General features: G+C 41.5%; 2 protein-coding genes across 4 annotated transcripts in view; both read right to left on the reverse strand.

Moving 5' to 3' along the window:
- The window catches only part of gpc5a (glypican 5a), a 70,559-nt gene extending 65,032 nt beyond the window's left edge, over window positions 1-5,527 (reverse strand). Inside the window, exons 1-2 of the mRNA XM_062447262.1 lie at window positions 5,135-5,527; window positions 1,901-2,062 (exon numbers count right to left, since the gene is read on the reverse strand). Of these exons, the coding sequence (XP_062303246.1) occupies window positions 1,901-2,062; window positions 5,135-5,291 (319 nt within the window). The 5' untranslated portion in view covers window positions 5,292-5,527. The remainder of the gene's footprint in view (window positions 1-1,900; window positions 2,063-5,134) is intronic.
- Window positions 5,528-13,159: 7,632 nt separating this feature from the next.
- On the reverse strand, window positions 13,160-16,235 carry LOC134007594 (ephrin-B2a-like). 3 transcript variants are annotated; one of them, XM_062447170.1, is made up of 5 exons: window positions 16,129-16,235; window positions 15,397-15,683; window positions 14,368-14,460; window positions 13,721-13,828; window positions 13,160-13,568 (listed from the first exon to the last, which is right to left on the reverse strand). In XM_062447170.1, exons 1-5 carry the CDS (start codon window positions 16,233-16,235, stop codon window positions 13,165-13,167), a joined length of 999 nt encoding a protein of 332 aa, XP_062303154.1. In that variant the 3' UTR covers window positions 13,160-13,164. The 3 variants fall into 3 exon arrangements, with proteins under 3 accessions (XP_062303154.1, XP_062303153.1, XP_062303155.1); XM_062447169.1 differs by having other exon boundaries at window positions 13,160-13,580; window positions 13,712-13,828; XM_062447171.1 differs by lacking the exon at window positions 13,721-13,828 and having other exon boundaries at window positions 13,160-13,580.
- Window positions 16,236-18,713: the final 2,478 nt, after the last annotated feature.

The following is an 18,713-nucleotide window of genomic DNA, read 5'->3' on the forward strand; positions in this document are numbered from 1 at the left end:
GCCCCTCCGCATCGTCCTGGCACAATGCACAAATATGCTGCCTGCTGAGAGGTGCTCCGGGGGAGTTCTCTCTGCCCTCGCTCAGGTTTGTCTTCCATCCATGGCAACCGACCCGCAACATCCCAGCACCCCGCAGGGCCGGAGTCGAACGCCGAACGGGGGTCGGCTCCGAGTCAGACGGTGGGACGACTGAGAAATGTGCTCTGACGTCCTAGATTAGAACAGGAGGCTTAAAAAAGACGAGAACAAACGTCTGCCAGATCTGATTAGGAGAGAAGACGAAGGCCAACAGTTACGATATCCTTCTGGGACACAGGAATGTCATCAGGATACTGATACTCCCAATCAGAGATCGTTTAGCCTGAGAGCCTGTTTAAGTTCACCACAGAGTCAGGATGTAGACCGAGCGTCCTGCTATACTAGAATTCCTCTTCAATTAAGAATTTCCATTGAAAAGCAAAGGAATTACAGAACCACCCTTAAGGCGACATATTCTACATCATCCTGGTTTCACTTCTACCTGGTGCCTGTTCACTTCTACTAATTTTAGAGAAAGCTTTGCAGCTTTCACTTCCCCTTCCAAAGTGTGGGTGTCCAGTTCACTTTCCTCTCTGGTAGAGACAGACAGGTCAGGTTTATGTAACTGCTAGCTGGACTCTGCAGACCTGGTGCCTCCCTCAGTATCTCCATGTCATATTGCACCCAGTTGACAGAGCACAGCAGTCAACAGCTGAAACAGAGCCACACGGCTCTGTCTCACACACACACACACACACACACAGCACACACATTACACACACAGCACACACTGCATGAGAAAGAGGGAAAGCACCAAACCATTTCTTACACTCTGTAGCCTCATATGACAGGCTTAAGAAAAGGACACTTTGATTGCGAAACTTATTGGAAAGAACCCATGATTGGCATTTCAGTGAAGGGTTAGAGGTCACTACACATGCATGTCTTAGAGAACGGCTGTTGCCCAAGTTACAATAGCTCCTAACAACCTTAGCTATAAGGACATGACCTTTTTGCACAGTTGCTGTTAGTTTGCCTCTACTTTGTCACTGAAGTCCATATGCAGGTCCTGGACTAAGATACATTTTCACATGTTGCAACATCTGAAAGCAACTAAAAGATTTGACTGGGTTCTTCTGAAACTATAAACAGTGTTTATGCATAAGTAAGTGTATCTTTAAAGAGCGAGGGAGAGGCAGGGAGAGAGAGAGATAATTAAAGTGAATTGACTTAATGATATGGCTCTGTGCATGCAAGTCAGAAGTTGTGTTTTAAAGCCCATTACAGGCTGGTCTCATTGCAATGAATACAATTTGAAACACTGAGCAGGATAAGCAGACAGAGAGACAAGAAGCATGTCGCTGCCTGTTTGTCGACACAACTGTCAATCACCATTAAGGAGATGAGAGATGGAGAGGAGTCGGAGACCTGGGGGAACGGGGTCAAGCTCATGAGGAATTTGGGGAGTGAGCCTCAGCCCCAACCCCAAGGTGGCCACTTGGACTACAGAGGAGTCCACATACAGGCAACTGAGAAGCAGCACCCAACGTTTCTGATCTAACAGCCTAATGGGTCAAGCCCCTGGATTGTTTCTGCAAAGGGTCTAAAATGTCTCATCTCAGGTGGCCCCATTACATTTCCTGGTAGACATCCTCCCCACGAAGGCCTCTCGAGTCTCCTTCTACTAGTCAACCTATCTAATCTCCTGATCTGGGTATCGTCGTAGGACTGGGGGAGGAGGAAGAGGACAGAGCTGGCTCTGTTGGCTGTGCTTGATTTGTGCCAGGGCTTCACACACCGAAAATCAAATAACACATACACACACATACAGTACGAATTTACAGTCACAGATATAATATACACACACACACACAACACTCACCTTGAAAAGCTGCCACATTCCGGGAGATGAGGAACTTCAAACTGGAGCTGGAGGTCTGGAGAAGGTTCTGGATGTCGCGTCGGGCCGCCACCTGATAGCGCTCCTCCATCTTCTTGGTGCAGCATGTTAGGTTCTTGGACATGCACACCTGAAGGTCCACACCTGGAATTTACAATACAGTTGTTCAGTATTTATTACTCTATGAGAAGCCAAATATATCCTATTCCCAATTCTGAGTTGTTTGTGACAAAACCTGTTTCCATTTTCCCCAAAAATGTCGTACTTCATTGAAATAGTAAAGTGAGTTCATTGAAATAGTAGCTGTATAGTTCTGTCTAGTTAGAAAACGTATATACTTGATAAATAAAATGCAGAGTTGCGCCTCAGGATCGGGAGAGGAACACAAAAGGATCTGGAAAGGAACAAAGGATCTGATGAGGAACACAAAGGTATCCCTTCTGTTTCTGCTCATAAGGCTGGACTACGTGCTCACCGTCCCCCCACTGAGGACGTCCACAAGTTCTAACAAGTTCGGAGGAACATGAACGTGAAAAGCAATGCAGATATGAGAGGAGATCCAAGCCAAAGTCGTTATCGCTTCACGGAGTGATGTCTCCATCTTTCCTCTACGTGTTGAAGCAATTGACACACATAGGGGGACAATCCAAACAACTTGAAGGGAGGTAGAAGCCTCTAGAAATCTCCACAGACGTGCTTGGGCAGGGTGTTGGGAACTGTTGCCAAAGACGCTAACAGCTGCCTATGTCGTAGTGTTTGGAGGTTTGCGCAGGATATGGCACGTGTGGAGAAATACCAATCCATCTAGATAAAGGCAGGAAAATGCCTGAGGTCCTGCTTTTTTCTACGTTTCCATGGAAGTATTTTCCCTTTATGACCACAGAAACTGTGTAGAGGATGATGCACTGAATCATGCTGTTTTGATCCTTAGTGGATCAATCAAGGCCAGGTTGAATTTCTTTCTTTGTGTTTTGGTTTGTTGAGCAAGCTGGTGAATGACGGCTGAGATAGTTCTTATTTGTAATATAACGTATCAGCATCATTTCCTCAGCAATTTTAGACAATTTGCTATTATACTTGGATTCTCTCAGGAAGTTTTCCAGGGGCGCTAGTAAGGGGCCAGATTGATCAAATCAAATTGAAATGTGCTTTGCTTAGAGTCCAGCAGCTCTCATCTGTGTTGGGTAAAAAGGTAATTTAAAGTTAGACATTTTACGAGCCACTCAGACCACTGACTTTGCTGCTAACTAACTAAATAATACTGTGGCAAAGTAACCCTCATCCTAGGCCACAGGCTAAATTCCGAGACAACGGGTTGAAATCAAGCAAAACCTTATATGATACCAGAATATCTCCACAAAACTAGACATACCAGTGCACCCTACTTACTGCCCCACCGCACACAGTGCCTAGTTCCGATTGCCACATCATTAAGAACAAATGCCGATTTCAAAGTGTGACACTGAAGAGGGTCTCGCAGGGGGTTATTTCTGGGTTTAAGAGCTCCTCAGGGGTTTAGAGTCTGACCATGTCTGTCTTCTCAGAGTGGTACTTAAAGGGCAATGGGGTAAAAACAAAGCAGCTTGTGGAAGGCAACCCACAAAGTTCATGTGGTGTTTTATTCTCCACGTAAGAGAGGCTCTACTAGGTTCACAGAATGCTCCACTCTGCCCTTTGCCTCACATGGTCGGAAACACATCACAGACGCTTTTCACACTTTTAACCATTCGTTTTAACAATTTGAGGAAACACTGTTTCAGAGTGAAGAGTTTCATGTGCTTGTATATCTTAGGTAAAATGTATAAAGGACTTAAAAAGACTGACACAGAGCCATAACAATGCATATACTGTATATTAGATTTTTATTTTATTTCAAAATGTAATAAGCCTCCCAAAAAGACCTGTTACAGTATTTTATGGAACTTATAAGACTGTCGTCTTTATAGCTTTAGATGTGCTCACCAATACAGTCCACCATTTGTCATTGTCTCAGATCTGCTTCCTATTATATAGAGTTCATTCTGCTTTCCAAACCAATCCTTTTTATCTCTCTTAGTGTTGCATCTTTGGTCATGTCCCACTGACAGATTTACAGTCAGTCAACCAGACATTCAAAAATACAACTTTCCTCAATGAAAATGTTGTGAAATACACCAACAGTGTAGTAGTGTCTGAGAATGAAATTGCACATCAGAAACTGCCAATCTGAATCTTAAAATGCATGTCATAGCTGCAATAGATGAAGTTTAAATCTTACTGTTTACCTAACATTACCAATAATAATTACCTACCATTTATCCCTGGACAAGCCACTTAGGGAGTGCTTTGCAGTCCATGAAAAGGCCAACAAATGTTTGTTTCTCTTCCCCTCAAACCACAGGGTATTCTAAACGGAGACACTGAGCCATAACAATATCCTAAACAACCTCTAACTAAAGGTGGATGGACATCCCTGCTGGCGAATGGCAGCTGTGTACACAAAGTTAAATATTATCTTTTATGGCTGCTAATGTTATCTGGTCGAATGCAATGCCTTGCCCTTTATGCATAAGGTGGGGTACAAGAGTATAACAGACACCCACAAAACCCATCCACACAAGTGTGTTAATTAATCGATAGCTCTGTGTGATTCTGAGAAGACAGGTATGAACATTCAGAACATAAATGTATTGTAACATCACAAACATGTCCACGTGCCTTTAGAATGTGATTTGATATTAAGTGACACATAGGCCTATATATTTTTTCCTCGATATGTAACCTTTTGGTATTCCTTTACCTTGATCAATACGAGGGTAGAAATCTACTGTTTAAAGTGACACCACAAGTAGACTACATCACATGTTCTTTATACTAGGCAACCAACCATTACAACAAATGCATTGCCCTGTTAGAGTTAGTGATTAGAAGTCGTATTTGAGGGTAATTTTATAGACGCGTCCTAAAGCCTTCCGTGCCACATTGATTTACTCAAGAGTCCCACGATCAGTCAGGCGAAGCCCGCACAGACAATGACTTATAACCCGCAGTTTATAAGACACTACAACAACAAAAAACACTACATTGAGATCCATCTTAAGCACCAGGTTAAGATGATAAATTGCATTTGCTGTAATTGTTTAATTTTTCTCCGACCACATGAAGATGACGTTCTATTTTCACAATTTACGGTAGGCTAAAATACCACTATAGCCTATTACGTTGGAGGCTTCATACCTGTCCGTGGACTCTCCGGCAATGATTTCACTGGTCCAATTTGCCTCAGTTGAAAAACTTTACGCACTTCGTCGCAGTTTGTCGGATTTTCCAAACTTAATCCAACGTAGCAGGCAAAGAATAGAAACAAGAAACAAATGAGCTCGTGTAGTCCCATTTTCGCGTGAGATGTTGTAGAACCTCGATTCTAAGAGGAAGGTTATGCCAGTTGTATCTATACGGTAATACACATCCTACTGTGTAGGCTTAACTACGAGCGGTCAGGTGAGTCGGCTCCACATTTCATTTAGCCACAGCAGAACCGCTCCTCTAGAATAAAACTAGCCCTCCAGTGATATTGACTAGTGGAACCCGCAACTAACTTCAAGAAAGCGTGCTCCAAAACTTGGCGCAATAAGAGCTGTCAAAGAAGTGGGCGGACACCAATGTCTACTGTAGCATGCCTACCTGCAGTTGTCAACTACTGGTGAAACCGTAGCACAAACAGCTTGACTGTAGAGCCATCTCGTGGACAGGCGCATCCGTAGCCTCGTACAGCCAGAATGCCTCCTGCTTAAACAACCAATCTTTACATGCGGATAGTATTAATAAACGTTTAATAAAAGTTGACATTGTCAAGTAATTGTAATTTGTGTAAGACAAGTCATCAACTCAAACTTCTAAGACAAATAGTAACCGAACATCAGAATTTGTCCAGCCTAGATGTGAATTCATCCTATATCCTTGCATGAAGTGTTAACCCTTAAAAATATTCAATAGTATTGTTAAGTTGCTAAAGACTCACCCCACCATACACTAAGATGGTGGCAACAGCGTAGGCTAAACACTGGCAGAACTCGTCACAGGACTGTCCTAGTAGCTTGGCAGATATAGCTACAGAACATAAGATCCAACAACCAAAACGTTCTCATTTCAAGTCTGCAATTAATCATAGAATCAACAAAACACGTTTTTATTAAAGAGACCACTTTATTTTAATCCATTCCACAAAATATCAGATGAATTTATGATCAATTTAATGTTGCATTCCAAATTCTTGTCACTAAAGCATTCACTGGACAATACACATTTCAGTACAATATATTGACGACACTATGGTCAACAGGTGATTCAATTTCCTCAATCCTACACAGGCCGGGACAAGTGCAATACCTCCAAAAGTACACAGCATTGCTACTCCTCCCAACCTGCGCAGAACAGGATCTGGCCATAACAGTTGTATGTCCGATGCAAGTTGCCCTCCTGGTCAGTTTTGCATGGATTTGCACAGCAAACATTGGTTAAAGCGGGATGCAAACCAGCAAAACTGACCAGAGACCAGGCTATGGAGAGGCTTGGTGTGGTGGATTATCACCAAACAAGACAGCGGAAAGCAGCTAGAAGTACTTCAAGTGCTCACATTGCAGTAGATTGGGGAAAATACTACCTGCACTATAAGCACTTTAGCACTGCTGAAACTTTTACTAGTTGACAGGTTTGTTGAGCTAGGAAATGCGGGTCGCTGCCAGTCCAGGGTGGTGAAGTGATGACAGGCATTTTGATGATAAATCAGGTACAACCCCCTTACCCCCAGAGTTTTGAGGACAGCTGGAGAGCAAGCAGACCACCATCAGTTTTGCATAGATTTGCACAACTCATTTTTCTTGTAGTACAACTATGCAAAACTAGTAGAGAACTGCAAAAAAAAAAAAAAATACAATACAATACAATATTCATCTGGTGCCAGTCACAGCCCCTTATGCCAGAAGGAGCACTTAGGGCAGTAGGTGCTAGTCTACTTCACTATCTGCACTAGATGCACCTTAGCACAAAGACGTACCAGTTCATATTGAATCACCAATACATGTCCATTAGAAACACCAACAAGTTAGCATTGTCATGGTATTGCTAGAAGTGCCTCCACTGCAGTAGGTATTCCATAGTACTACCTGCACTGTAAGCACTTTGACAATTCCATGACTTAAAGGTTCTTCAATTTCCCCCTCAGTAGAATATTTTCTTGTGGTGCTTTTTATGGGTATAAAACATCCAATCCCCAGTGCGTGTTGCCCGGTGTTCTGCAATGACAAAGAGAGGGGTCACAGATGAACATGGTCAACTACACAAGACAATTCAGGTAACAATTCAATGACGTTTTCAGTGAGTGACTTAAGGCACGTTAACACCGGTTTCGTGATTTTAAACACTTCATTATGGCTTATAAGATTGAAAGGTCATGAATTATTGGTTAACCATGAGGCCACTCGAAGAAAAAAACATGAATGAGTTGCGCAGCTTGAGGCCCGCGTTCTGTGTGTGCAGTGGGCGCGTGCGCTGTAGTCCACACTCGCTGTTGTTCACCCCTCCCCCACCGTCTGGATAACATGGCGTCGCTAAGTCCGCAAACATTAGCATTTCTTCTCAACACTACCCTGATTGCCTGCGCATTATTATATTTAAATACATAAATGTGTACATTACGTTGCTTGAGATGCAATAAAATGAGTAAAAGTGGGATCCGGTCTGGGCAATTTTTAAGAATTGTTCGTCCTACACAGTGCTAAAGCAACGCGGTAGCACTGTGCTTCATGGGTCTGGGTTAGCAAGCTCGCGCAAGATAGCTAGTCTCAAAACATGGAAAACTACACCTCGTTTAAGCTAGCTAACGTTGGCTAGTGAACATGTCCATTTTTAAACTAGTCAGTTTTGCTCAAATATACTTCAATTATAGCCAATTTGCACAACCCGGCAACGAATTAAGTCCATATTACATGTCACAAATTCACATTAGACAAGCTTGTTGTAGCTAGCAGGTGTAGACAACATTAACGTTGTGATCTTTCCCGTTTGCTGACTAGCCAGTTGCCATGAAATAACTGCCTGTATTACGAGTAACTTTGTTGGGCGAAAAAGGAACAACTAACTATTACCTTAATATTGCTAGCATAAGTTGCGCGCTAGTACAAGTAGCTAGCAGGCTTGTTAGCTTTAATAGCATAGTTAGCTAGCTAAAGCGCGCGGCCTAAACCTGCCCCATGTGCTGCTGCTTTGTTCTGGGGGGCACTTTAACTCACACACCAATGCACACGAAAATGAGCAGGAAAATTATGTGTCGAACAAATAAACTTTTAGAATTATTTGATTTGCCTCAAACTGACTAAAAAATGCAATCGCCCAGAAACACATCTACCCGTATTTCTTGAGCGCTGCAGAAAACCACTGCGAGCGTGCTGCTTTTCAAATCTCCCTCATTCCCACGACTATGGAGGAGAGGGGCTGCCATGCGCCTCTCACGCTACACTGTTTTTATCACTAACCTACCTTTTCTAACAGTCAACTTCGATATCTTAATATATATGTTTGACAAAAGAAAAAATACACAAAACGGGTTGATTCTTGCGAAAGGGTAAAAACACAACAAATAGACTTCCGTGCCAATAACATGCGCTTAGTAAGATACTCACCAGTGAAATCCACCATCTTCGCTCACTTGCATGGACTTAACATTTACTGTTTCGTCTGAGAAAGAAATCTATCTAACTATCCAATCAACTTTTAACGCATGACAAAGGGAAAATAAACGGCGAAATAGAAAAAGTAAATAGTTATTTTTGGCTATGGCTAGATTTCGGATATTATTGAGGAGTACGAAAGTGGCGCGAAGGCGTCCTGTTCCTAACCATGTGGGTGAATGAAGGGCGGCTCCCTCTGAACGTAAATATGAAGCTACAACCCCCAACTCCTTAATTAGCATACAAAAACTACGGTACTTCCGATCCTTACCGTCCACCAATCCAAAAGAGATAGTACAAAAGAATAGGAAAAAATGTTTTGAGGCACATTTAGTTGTCCTCCGTCCACCATACCCAAAGAAGGTTGTTTACGACAGTTATGATCTTTCAAATTAATTAATCAGTAAGTAGTTTGTAGAACATAAATTATCCCAAGTAGTGGTTAGCTGAATTGGCTGACGCAGTAAATCTGGTTTGTTCTTTTATTTTCTTTCATTATTTAGTTTTACCGTCAGTCAAATAAAGCATTGTAGAATGGTTTTGTGATGGTGTTGTCTTTTACTTTTAGGCCAACAACAATTCAATTATGCAACTCCCCCCCCCCCCCCCCCCCCCCTCTCATAGAAAATAAACTTCTGCTTTAATAAACATGGTGATGGTAATACAGGTGATAGACAAAGTGAGGGTAACAAAGTGATAGATAATTAGTGTGAAGTTAGCAAATTCTAAATAATTACATTCAAAAGCGTTTTACAGTTTGTTACATTCACTCTTAATAATTTATCTTTAGGAATTTTCATGTTGCACAACCCAACCTATATTTTCTATTTTTTTTGTTTAGCTAAACATTTCTTGCTGTCAGTATTATCATATAAATCTCCATAGAACTGTTAGGGGGACTAGACCACACAGACAACAGTTCATACAGGGAGGTGCCTCACCATAATACTGAAAGTCTCGTAGGGTGTAATGACATTTAAACAGGTCAGCTTGGATTTGTCTGTGCATCAAAAAGCATGAGAGAAGAAAGCTCAGGTGTGCACTTTGATTACGTATTTGCAACAGCGCTGGGAAGCAATACTGTATGTGAGTTGACCAGCAGAGGGAAGCAATAACCCGTTAACTGTACGAGATTTTTAATCTTGTGTGGTCTGCTACCTAGAGACACACAACCTCCTGAAATTGTTTTATTTTGTTAGGACGCACTTAAATATGCCAGCAACATTTTAGTCATACAACATGAAATCACAATTACGTAACTTGTTGCATTTACTAATGCTTGTTCAGTGGCTTCTCAATGTTTTTTTGTATTTTATTGTATTGATTACTGATTTAATGCAACACAATTTAGACTTGTTGTGACTTGTTGATGAGTTGTGAACCCTACTTTCCCAGCTGCTGAGAGAGTGCTGCTCGTGAACCGCTCTGTTGACCAGGTCATGGACTTGTAAGAGGTTACTTAGCCCCCCTCTCTCTCCCAACCTCCACACTCAGCCAATAGCAGAAGGACCAGTCCCTTTCCATGTGGCGGGAGGGAGGAGGACTTTTCAGGCCCCTCAGCCTCCCTTGGGTCAGATCCACTAAAGACTGTCCTTATTAGCCAACCCCCAGACCCATGTGTTTCCCAAACAATAGACCAAGTTTGCAGCCTTCATTTGCTAACATTAAAAGGGAAGGGTGTTCGCTACCATATTTTTGGGGAGATTGTAATATTGTCTGTGATGTTTCATGATTTGTATTGACTTTCTGAATGTGTGATTTTGATGATAGTGTACCATGCTTTCTTAGAGTTCTTAGATACTTGTCTCGTGTATATAGTCTATGTACATATTACTTGTCATGCATATCTGTATACCATGTGTATATATGTATATATATAGATTCAAATGTGAGCATCTCAAACAAAGAAAAGCAGACATGAATTAAAGCAACATGTGACGCTTTAAATAATACAAAGGAGGTTTTCTTGGTAGGGTATTTTTCATACTTTCTTTGTTTTTACCTTCTGTCTAATTTGTATAATTCATCATGACTAAAAACAACTAAACTGAAGTGCCATAAGGGGAAGATATCATGTGTATTTCCTACAGTACCATGGTAATGGTAGTCTGCACAAAGCTGCTTCCGCTGATGCTCCGCAACTTCTATTTGTCTCTTTCTCTAAAATGGCTGCACAGAGACAGACTCCTCCCACTCTAGGGGCCAGGAGCCTGGGGGTTTTGTTTTGTTCTGCCAGTAGAAGCAAGGCCACTATTGTCTATCCATGACCTGGGGGTCAACTGAACTCACCTCGACCTACCCTGGCCCATTCATCTGTGAAATCTTCGGAGGAGACAAAAACATCTCAAAAGACCTGGGATCACTTCTAGCCTGGGGGGGAGACATAAGAAGAGTAAGCAGGTCTTTTGCTGTTTCAGAATCAGGGTCTCTTTTCAATATATGTGTGTTTCCCTTATTTAAATGAGAGGTTCAAGCTGGTTAAGAGGGTGTAAAATCCATTATAAGAATCAATCCATGAATCAAGTGTTTAGTTTAAACTTTAAGTAAATTACCTGAGAAAGCACATTCAATAATATTGAATTGGGCTATATGCATAAGTTATTTTTTAGATTGCATGAAGCAGTAAAAAAACATGCAGTTGAGAAAGATGACTTAATTGTACAATAATTATTATTTATATTATTTATTAATAACATTTTCTGAATACAATGAAGGATGGTGTTGGAATAGTTTATTTTGTCTTCATTTGAAACCAACATTCTCCTTCTATAAGAACTTTGAAGACAAGTTTCCCTAGTGGAGCTACCTCATGGAAGCTGACAGGTTGAAAATGTGAGGCATGATGTGGCTGGAGGAGCATGAAACGTGCTTGCACATGGTTGCCAGGTTTTGTACCACAAGAGAAACCTCTAGGCTCGATACCACAGGGCTGCCACATCTTGTGAGCACTGAACAGCATCAAAGACATGTCAGACCATACTGCCTTTTCCTACTTAAAATATCAGAACCATTCTATTTTGTCACATTTGACCAAATAATGTGAGTCATAGCAAAAATAAAAGTCATTGGTCGAGGTGATTGTGTTCAGTCTGTTGCTATTGTTCCCAGTTGCCTTAATACAAAACAGAGGAGGTAATCAACGTAAATTGTTTTGCAGATATACATACACATTCAGTACAGATTATGAGCAGGCCTCTGTACATGTACCGCTGTAGCACAAAAACATGAAGACGTTTTCAAGTAGTCCTTTATGAGGAGCATTTCTTTTCTACATCTATAGCTGTAGAAAGAGATACATACATAGCTGTGGCCGTGCTGTCCATTTAGGTTGGATATTCAGGATAATAAAACCTACGAGACGTTGGTTCTGGTACTGTGCACACGAGATAGAATGATAGTCTGTATCATCTTAATGTCCCAAGTGTTCCATTAGAGGGGTAATGGACTGTCGTACTGTCACTGAGAGAGAAAAAAACACATGCTTTAATTATTCGTTTCTTTTGCTGGTAGGTGCTGAAGTTTATGATGCATACAAGCAATTTAGAAACCAGCTTATCTGTTCAACTCCTTCTATGTTCTTGGTCAACTTGTGTCTATGAACCTAATGCTACCGATAAAGTTGTGTGAATGATTGATCTTGTAAAAAAAAAACTTTACAATGGTCAGGTAAACCTGAAGTGCAAATATCTATGAATTTGAGAAGGAAAGGGATAAAACAACTGTTCTGTCAGACCAAGGTGTTCACAATAAGGTAATTCATGATTCACATGTGGAAAAAGTGTATCCTGAGTCAGAATGAAAACAATTTTACTTTTGACTCCACAAAAGGTAAAATTCTGGCATTACGTCACACCCACATGACAAGAAAAGAAGAAACATTCAAATTTGAATTTGAAAATATAGGCTTATTTCCCTCAAACTTCATTGTGCTCTTCTGACTGGGTGTATGACTGTTTCCCAAAAATACATAACTTCAACCACAAATAAAAGTCCCACATTAGCAGCATTGAGAGTTGGCTTTACACAGCAAACATTTGATCAGAAAGCTAAAGCCAAACATAGAATAGCTAAACTACAGTCCAGTAGTACATCAGAGGTGAAGTTGCTCTTGTACAGAGTTTCTAAAACATCCCTCACAAGAAATAAAAGTGGAGCACAAATGATTTAATGCTTGTCTAAGATGATATCCTAACTCAAAGTGTGCTTTCTATCGACCAGACCTACTCCCAGGGGCTCCACCTGCACTGACCTGTGAGGAACACTCTCATAAAGGTAATGAAGAACCTGATGAAGTCCAGTCAGATACAATCAAGTCTTACCAACAGCAGCACACACCACATAGTACTGACAGAGAACAGGTCCTTTCTCAGGTGCTTAGTAGAGATCCTTTTCCACATATTCTCTTTTCCCTTTAATGCTCCTTGTTCAATTATGGTCAAACAAGCCGTATTTAGTTGATGCACCTGTATCAGAGCCCCCCCCCCCCCTCCTCCTTATACACTGACCCCGCCCTCTGACAGGAAGTCCTGCCCAGGCCTCTCAGACCTTGTAGTAGATGTTTGTAGGACTCTGGGGTGGTATTTCCTGCACGATGTAGACAGGTGGTCCATAGTCACCGCTCACACGCTCGTAGTGGCGGCAGAACATGCTCTCAGAGGGCCGCAGCGGGAACACAATGTCACTGGGGTCCGAGTCGTGGTCGCTGCTGCCACCGCTGCCGCGCTTGGGCATGGCCAGCGTGTTGAGGGACATGGAGGCCGACTGCTGGCCTTCAGGGATGCAGTGTCGCCGCTGGTGCCTCCACAGCAGAACCAAAAGAACCACAACGATGACAGTAATAATGATCACCCCGCCCCAGACGACACCCATGAACACTCCCGTGTCCGAGCCAACAGCGTCTGGTGAGTCTCCACCTTTTGTCTCAGTCATCTCTGCTGCCCCGTCTGTTGGGCCGTCTGGGAAAGAGGTCGAATGGGAGTTTTTGCAAGGATACAGTCAGCATTATTTTGGGGAAACAATATGTAAATGATTGTACTCTCAATGTGGAAAAATAACAACTGATGTTTACAACTGATGTGGGACCTACTCTTGTTGCTCGCTGCATCATGGTTTTTTGTGGAGGGGCCCTGGCTCCCAGACTTAGGTTTTTTGGGGGGGTATCTGGTAGGAGATTCCTGCGGGGTTGATGGTGGGTCAGACGGACCTGGAAAGTAAAATACGGATAAGTGACTGTGCTCAACAATGAAACAGACAGACAATCAAAACCAAACCAGTGTTTGCATGTTACACTGGAATGGGTTTAGTATGCTTAGAATAACAAGCTGCATGCAATCTAAATTGGAGATTTGGGGATATTCATGAGAGGAATCCCTCCAACATTAGGATTGCAGATTAAAGAGAAAATTCAACGATTTATTAAAGCATGCACAATAGCAGATATTATTGCCTTACATTACAACATCTAGTTGTAATGCAGTATTTGTAACATTAATGTGTTTATAACCTTAATGTATGTTCCCAAATGGAAAATAATCCCATTCTATCTATAGCATGACTCACATAATCTCACAGGAAATTAATAGGTTGGAAGAATGCTAACTGAAGTAGAAGTTCAAATATACTCTGCTCTAACTCCTCTAACTATAACTTCTTTAAAGAACTGATCTTGCATATGACACATAAAAACTGACTCTGACAGCCACTCACATACACACTCACAAACACACACACATAAATACTTACTTTGGCCCACCCTCAGGACCAGCTTCATGGATTTGGCTCTGCATACCCCTCCATTAGTGTTATCCAGTCCATGCAACGACCCAGTGGATGTAGCTGACAGATCACCAGACATAAATGGTGTTAGCAAATCATATTTATACATTTGTTAAGCCATTGCTTTCATGAAGCAATGGCCTCCCTTTTAATGAAGGGAATATATTGTATATAGTAAAACAAAAACAACAACTTTCTTGCTTGTTCATAGTTAAAATGTGTTGATAGGGGGTCAAGCAAGATTCATTCGCACATATCACTCACAAACAAACACAATAAACTCACCACCGGAATGAAATTGGTGGGCTATTAGAAGACCTCTCACATACACACGTACACTCTTATTAGGACCATTTAGGTCAGATAACAATGTCTTGCAGGCTACAAGCTAGGTTGCCAGGAAAGCTCACGTCAAATCTGTCTGATGCTGTTACAAAGCCTTGTGTGATTTGGGGCATGTAAGCTCCTAGAATCACAGAGCCCGGCGCTGCGGAGCGTGCTGTCAGAACGTGGGGAGGTAGATGAGGGGTAAAGTTACATGGTAAGACTTGCTCTCCCTCTCACGCAACACTAAGCGCTCAGAGAGTGGTTGACCAACACAGCCCCAGCAACAAGGTCGCCTTTGACATTCATCAGAGCTGACAAACTGGGAGGGGAGTAAGAGAAGATGGCCTTCACAGAGAAAAATCTAAAGCATAGACTCAAATTCTTGGTTACCTGTGTATGACCTGTGAAAACACTGTCAAAAAATGAATGAGGTGGATATGCTATGAAAGAGCAACTGGCTGTTACCAAGTTGGTCTACTGAGCGGAGGAACAATGCATAAGTGCTTTTTAAATATAACTGAACATTTCGCTGCCCTTATCTGTATACTGTTTCTTTCCATTTTAAGTGGCACCATGGTATGTGTAGATGTAATTTACAAGACTTTAGAAGACTATGCAGATTCTGGGTTTTAAATGCTTTCAGAGAGCAGTACAAAAAGCTGTACATACATGTGATGTAGTAGTCTCTTCCCCGGAGGAATTCCAGACCCCAGAGGTTAGGGCTGAACTCCTGGAACTTGAAGGTGAACTTGACATCTCTGTTGGGCTTGTCGCAGTTGAGCAGTGGTGTGTCTGATTTGTCAATGCTGCATCTCTCCAGCTGACTGCGGGTCACCAGGTACACCCGATGGTACTCGCCCGTCCCCCCAACACCCCCAACCCTCGCCCGGGGGCACACAATGTCCATCTTGTCCCCAATCTGGGGGTAGAGGACCAGACCCTGGCCTGGAGTAAATCTAAGAAAAATACGAGAGAGAGAGAGAAAGAGAGAGAGGGAGAGAGAGAGAGAGAGAGAGAGAGAGAGAGAGAGAGAGAGAGAGAGAGAGAGAGAGAGAGAGAGAGAGAGAGAGAGAGAGAAAGAGAGAGAGAGAGAGAGAGACAGATAGTTGGCCAGTGTTTTTAATGCTAATTCATTTTAACAGGTTTCTACATTTTATTTTGTGACGTGTTGCAAGTCAGTCAAAACCTTTTGTTTGACATGTTCATTACAATTAACTTTTAGCAACGTTGTGGACACAAATTTATAATTTCGTTTAGGAGAAATTATAAGAGAATTTCAAAGTGTAATTTATTATTATTTCTTATGTCTAACTGATAGGAAAGTTCCTTTACTAACAAATGAATTAATCATTCATAATTTGAAATTAACGGTGGTTTCTGGACCAACTTTGAGCTACTTACTTTGTATTCGAGATATTCCAATAAAGAGAGTCCAGAACGATGGCATGGCATGAACAAATAAGGATAATCAAAATACCCAAACTGTAACTCCATATGGACCTCCCCATCACACGACGAAAGCACAATATCAATCAATATAAATGGAAGCAATTCTTCAGCATTGTTATATTCCCTAACTTTCCATTTGCACGTTGAATGACTAATTGCAATAATAATAGTAAATAAACCCCAAAACTATCCCCAAAAGACGACATTGTCAGTAAAATATAAAAATAATGATGTTGACCAATAGCTGATCAAATACAAAATTTAAATCCAAACATGAATCCGACTTTAAACCCATTCCTGTGAATTTGGATTTATTCTGAAATCGTTGGCCAAGTGAAACAGTATAGGTCCGCCCATGTCATGGACTGCGTATAGTAGCGTCGTTTTCGCTAACTGCTCACTGCCACACATGTCCCTGCTGTGACTTTTGGTGTATTTTAACCTACAATACCCTCTTCAATGTAGGAGCAAACATTTGCATTAAATGTGGCACGAACAAACCTATTGAAATAAAAATCGGTTGAAGTTGAATGCCTCATTAAAAAAAGACACAACCGTTTCGATTAATCAGCTTTATTGAGACGATTTACAGTAGGCTTATCCAGACTATTTTGAACAATTTCATCATGCAATCAAACAGAAAACACCACAAAGACTTGTTTGCATTCAATACAGAAACCTTTGTTATCTAATGATTTTACTTGTATTATTATTCCATTTGCTCGTACATTTATGGTTGAAAATAAAAAATATAAGAAAACTGAAAAAACGACAAACAAAGACATAAAATAAATCGATAACGACAAAATGTAACTATACATGTTGAAATGGATCAGTTATTTTTGCAGTGACAGCTCTCACACAAGAGAAAGAGCAGATATAATCCTGCTGACTGGAGAGAGAGGTATTGGTGTGAATGCTGCTAAGTTGGAGTTTGTACTTCAGTCACCCCAGTCATGGACAGCATTAACACCACACAATATGTCATGGTTGTGGATAACTGGCTCAGAGACAAAGGGAGTTAGGGGAAGGAGGAGAGACAAGAAAAGAGAGAGTGAGAGGGAGAGAGAGAAAATGTTTGTGTGCACATGTGCATCTGTGTGTGTGATGGAGAGTGCACAAGTGCATTGCTTAGGTGTGTGTGCATTCACATGCATGTCCTGCGTGTGTGTGTTACACTTTTCCTTGCATTACATTCCTTCCCAGAAAGCAGTGCTAGCTGTAGCAGACTGACCCCAGAGCAGGGATAATGCTAACATGGTAGGTGTCTATGAGAGAACAACCCCTATCACGATTAGCATTAACCCCACCATGGGACACAACTGGACTGGCAACTGTCAGCTTTACGCTCCCTGCAGTGAAGAGAGGGACTTGGAGATGTGGCGACATCACATCAAATGACCTGCAGGGGGCGAGAAACATGCACATGTGATGTGCATCACTGTTAGAGAGTAAAGCAGAGAGACTAACAGATTCAACAAGGTAGGCCTACTCAGTCCAAATCACACTCAGTATGACACTTCCAACAGTGGAAAAAACAGGAAACATCAAACATTTTTTCCCATTTATCAGTCTGTTTACTGCTGAACCAATACACTAACTTACAATATTCTGCTGAACATATCCACATTAATGAAGGACTTCCGTACTTTCAGTACTCTAGTTCTATTTTAGCCTTTACTTTATGTGCCTTGTATTCTTCTGTTCTGAGTCCCATTCTTTGATAGTCTTTTTTATCTAGTCTACCTTTGAAAGAAAAAGTGTACAATTTGCTCACACATCCATTCATATTCTGAAGTAAAGGAGGAACAATTATCTGAGCAGTGCTGTACATTTTGAGCTCCAGATATTTGGAGCACAGCTGTGGCCCCCCTCACTGTTCTAGAATGATCTTGCCAGCTGCATACTGTGATAGTAGATTTAGGTACTAAAATTATTATTGCATATTCCTCCACACATACCTTCCACAAACACTTGATCTGAGTTCAGTTCAAAAGGTTGGTTTTTGGGAGAACTCTCAGAAAGTGTTTTGAGAATTATTGAACCCAATACTTGGTTAGTTACCCAAAATTGCAAAAGCAAATGGTTTCCAGCTAAAAGCAAAAATAGTCACTATTTCTTCTGGTCAGTAGTATCATAACTTATTGAATGAATGAATTATCTTACTACATGTATCAACCAAAGCAAGCAGTAGTATGACACTAAAAAGCCTAAATAAGAGGTTTATCAAAAATTGATTTGAAAACCCCACAGGTTCTTGGTGAAATGTAAGCCCAAGGCTGTACATAATGTGATGTCACATGTGTCTGTGTATTACATTTTACCTTCAATAGACTTCCTCCCTCAGGATGCTGAACACTTCCTTTATCAACGTATTCCTCCATAAGTGCAGAAACCTTTCTCAACGCCTAAACTCTCTCACTCTCTCATTGGTAAATGACAAGCTTGTCTGTATCTCCTTTATATAGTGTATCGTGTGACTCATTTGAATTCCCCCTCCACGGAAAGTCAAGGGTGAGGTGTAGAGTGCCATGCGT

Source organism: Osmerus eperlanus, chromosome 21 (genome assembly GCF_963692335.1).
Source record: "Osmerus eperlanus chromosome 21, fOsmEpe2.1, whole genome shotgun sequence".
Taxonomy (NCBI): domain Eukaryota; kingdom Metazoa; phylum Chordata; class Actinopteri; order Osmeriformes; family Osmeridae; genus Osmerus; species Osmerus eperlanus.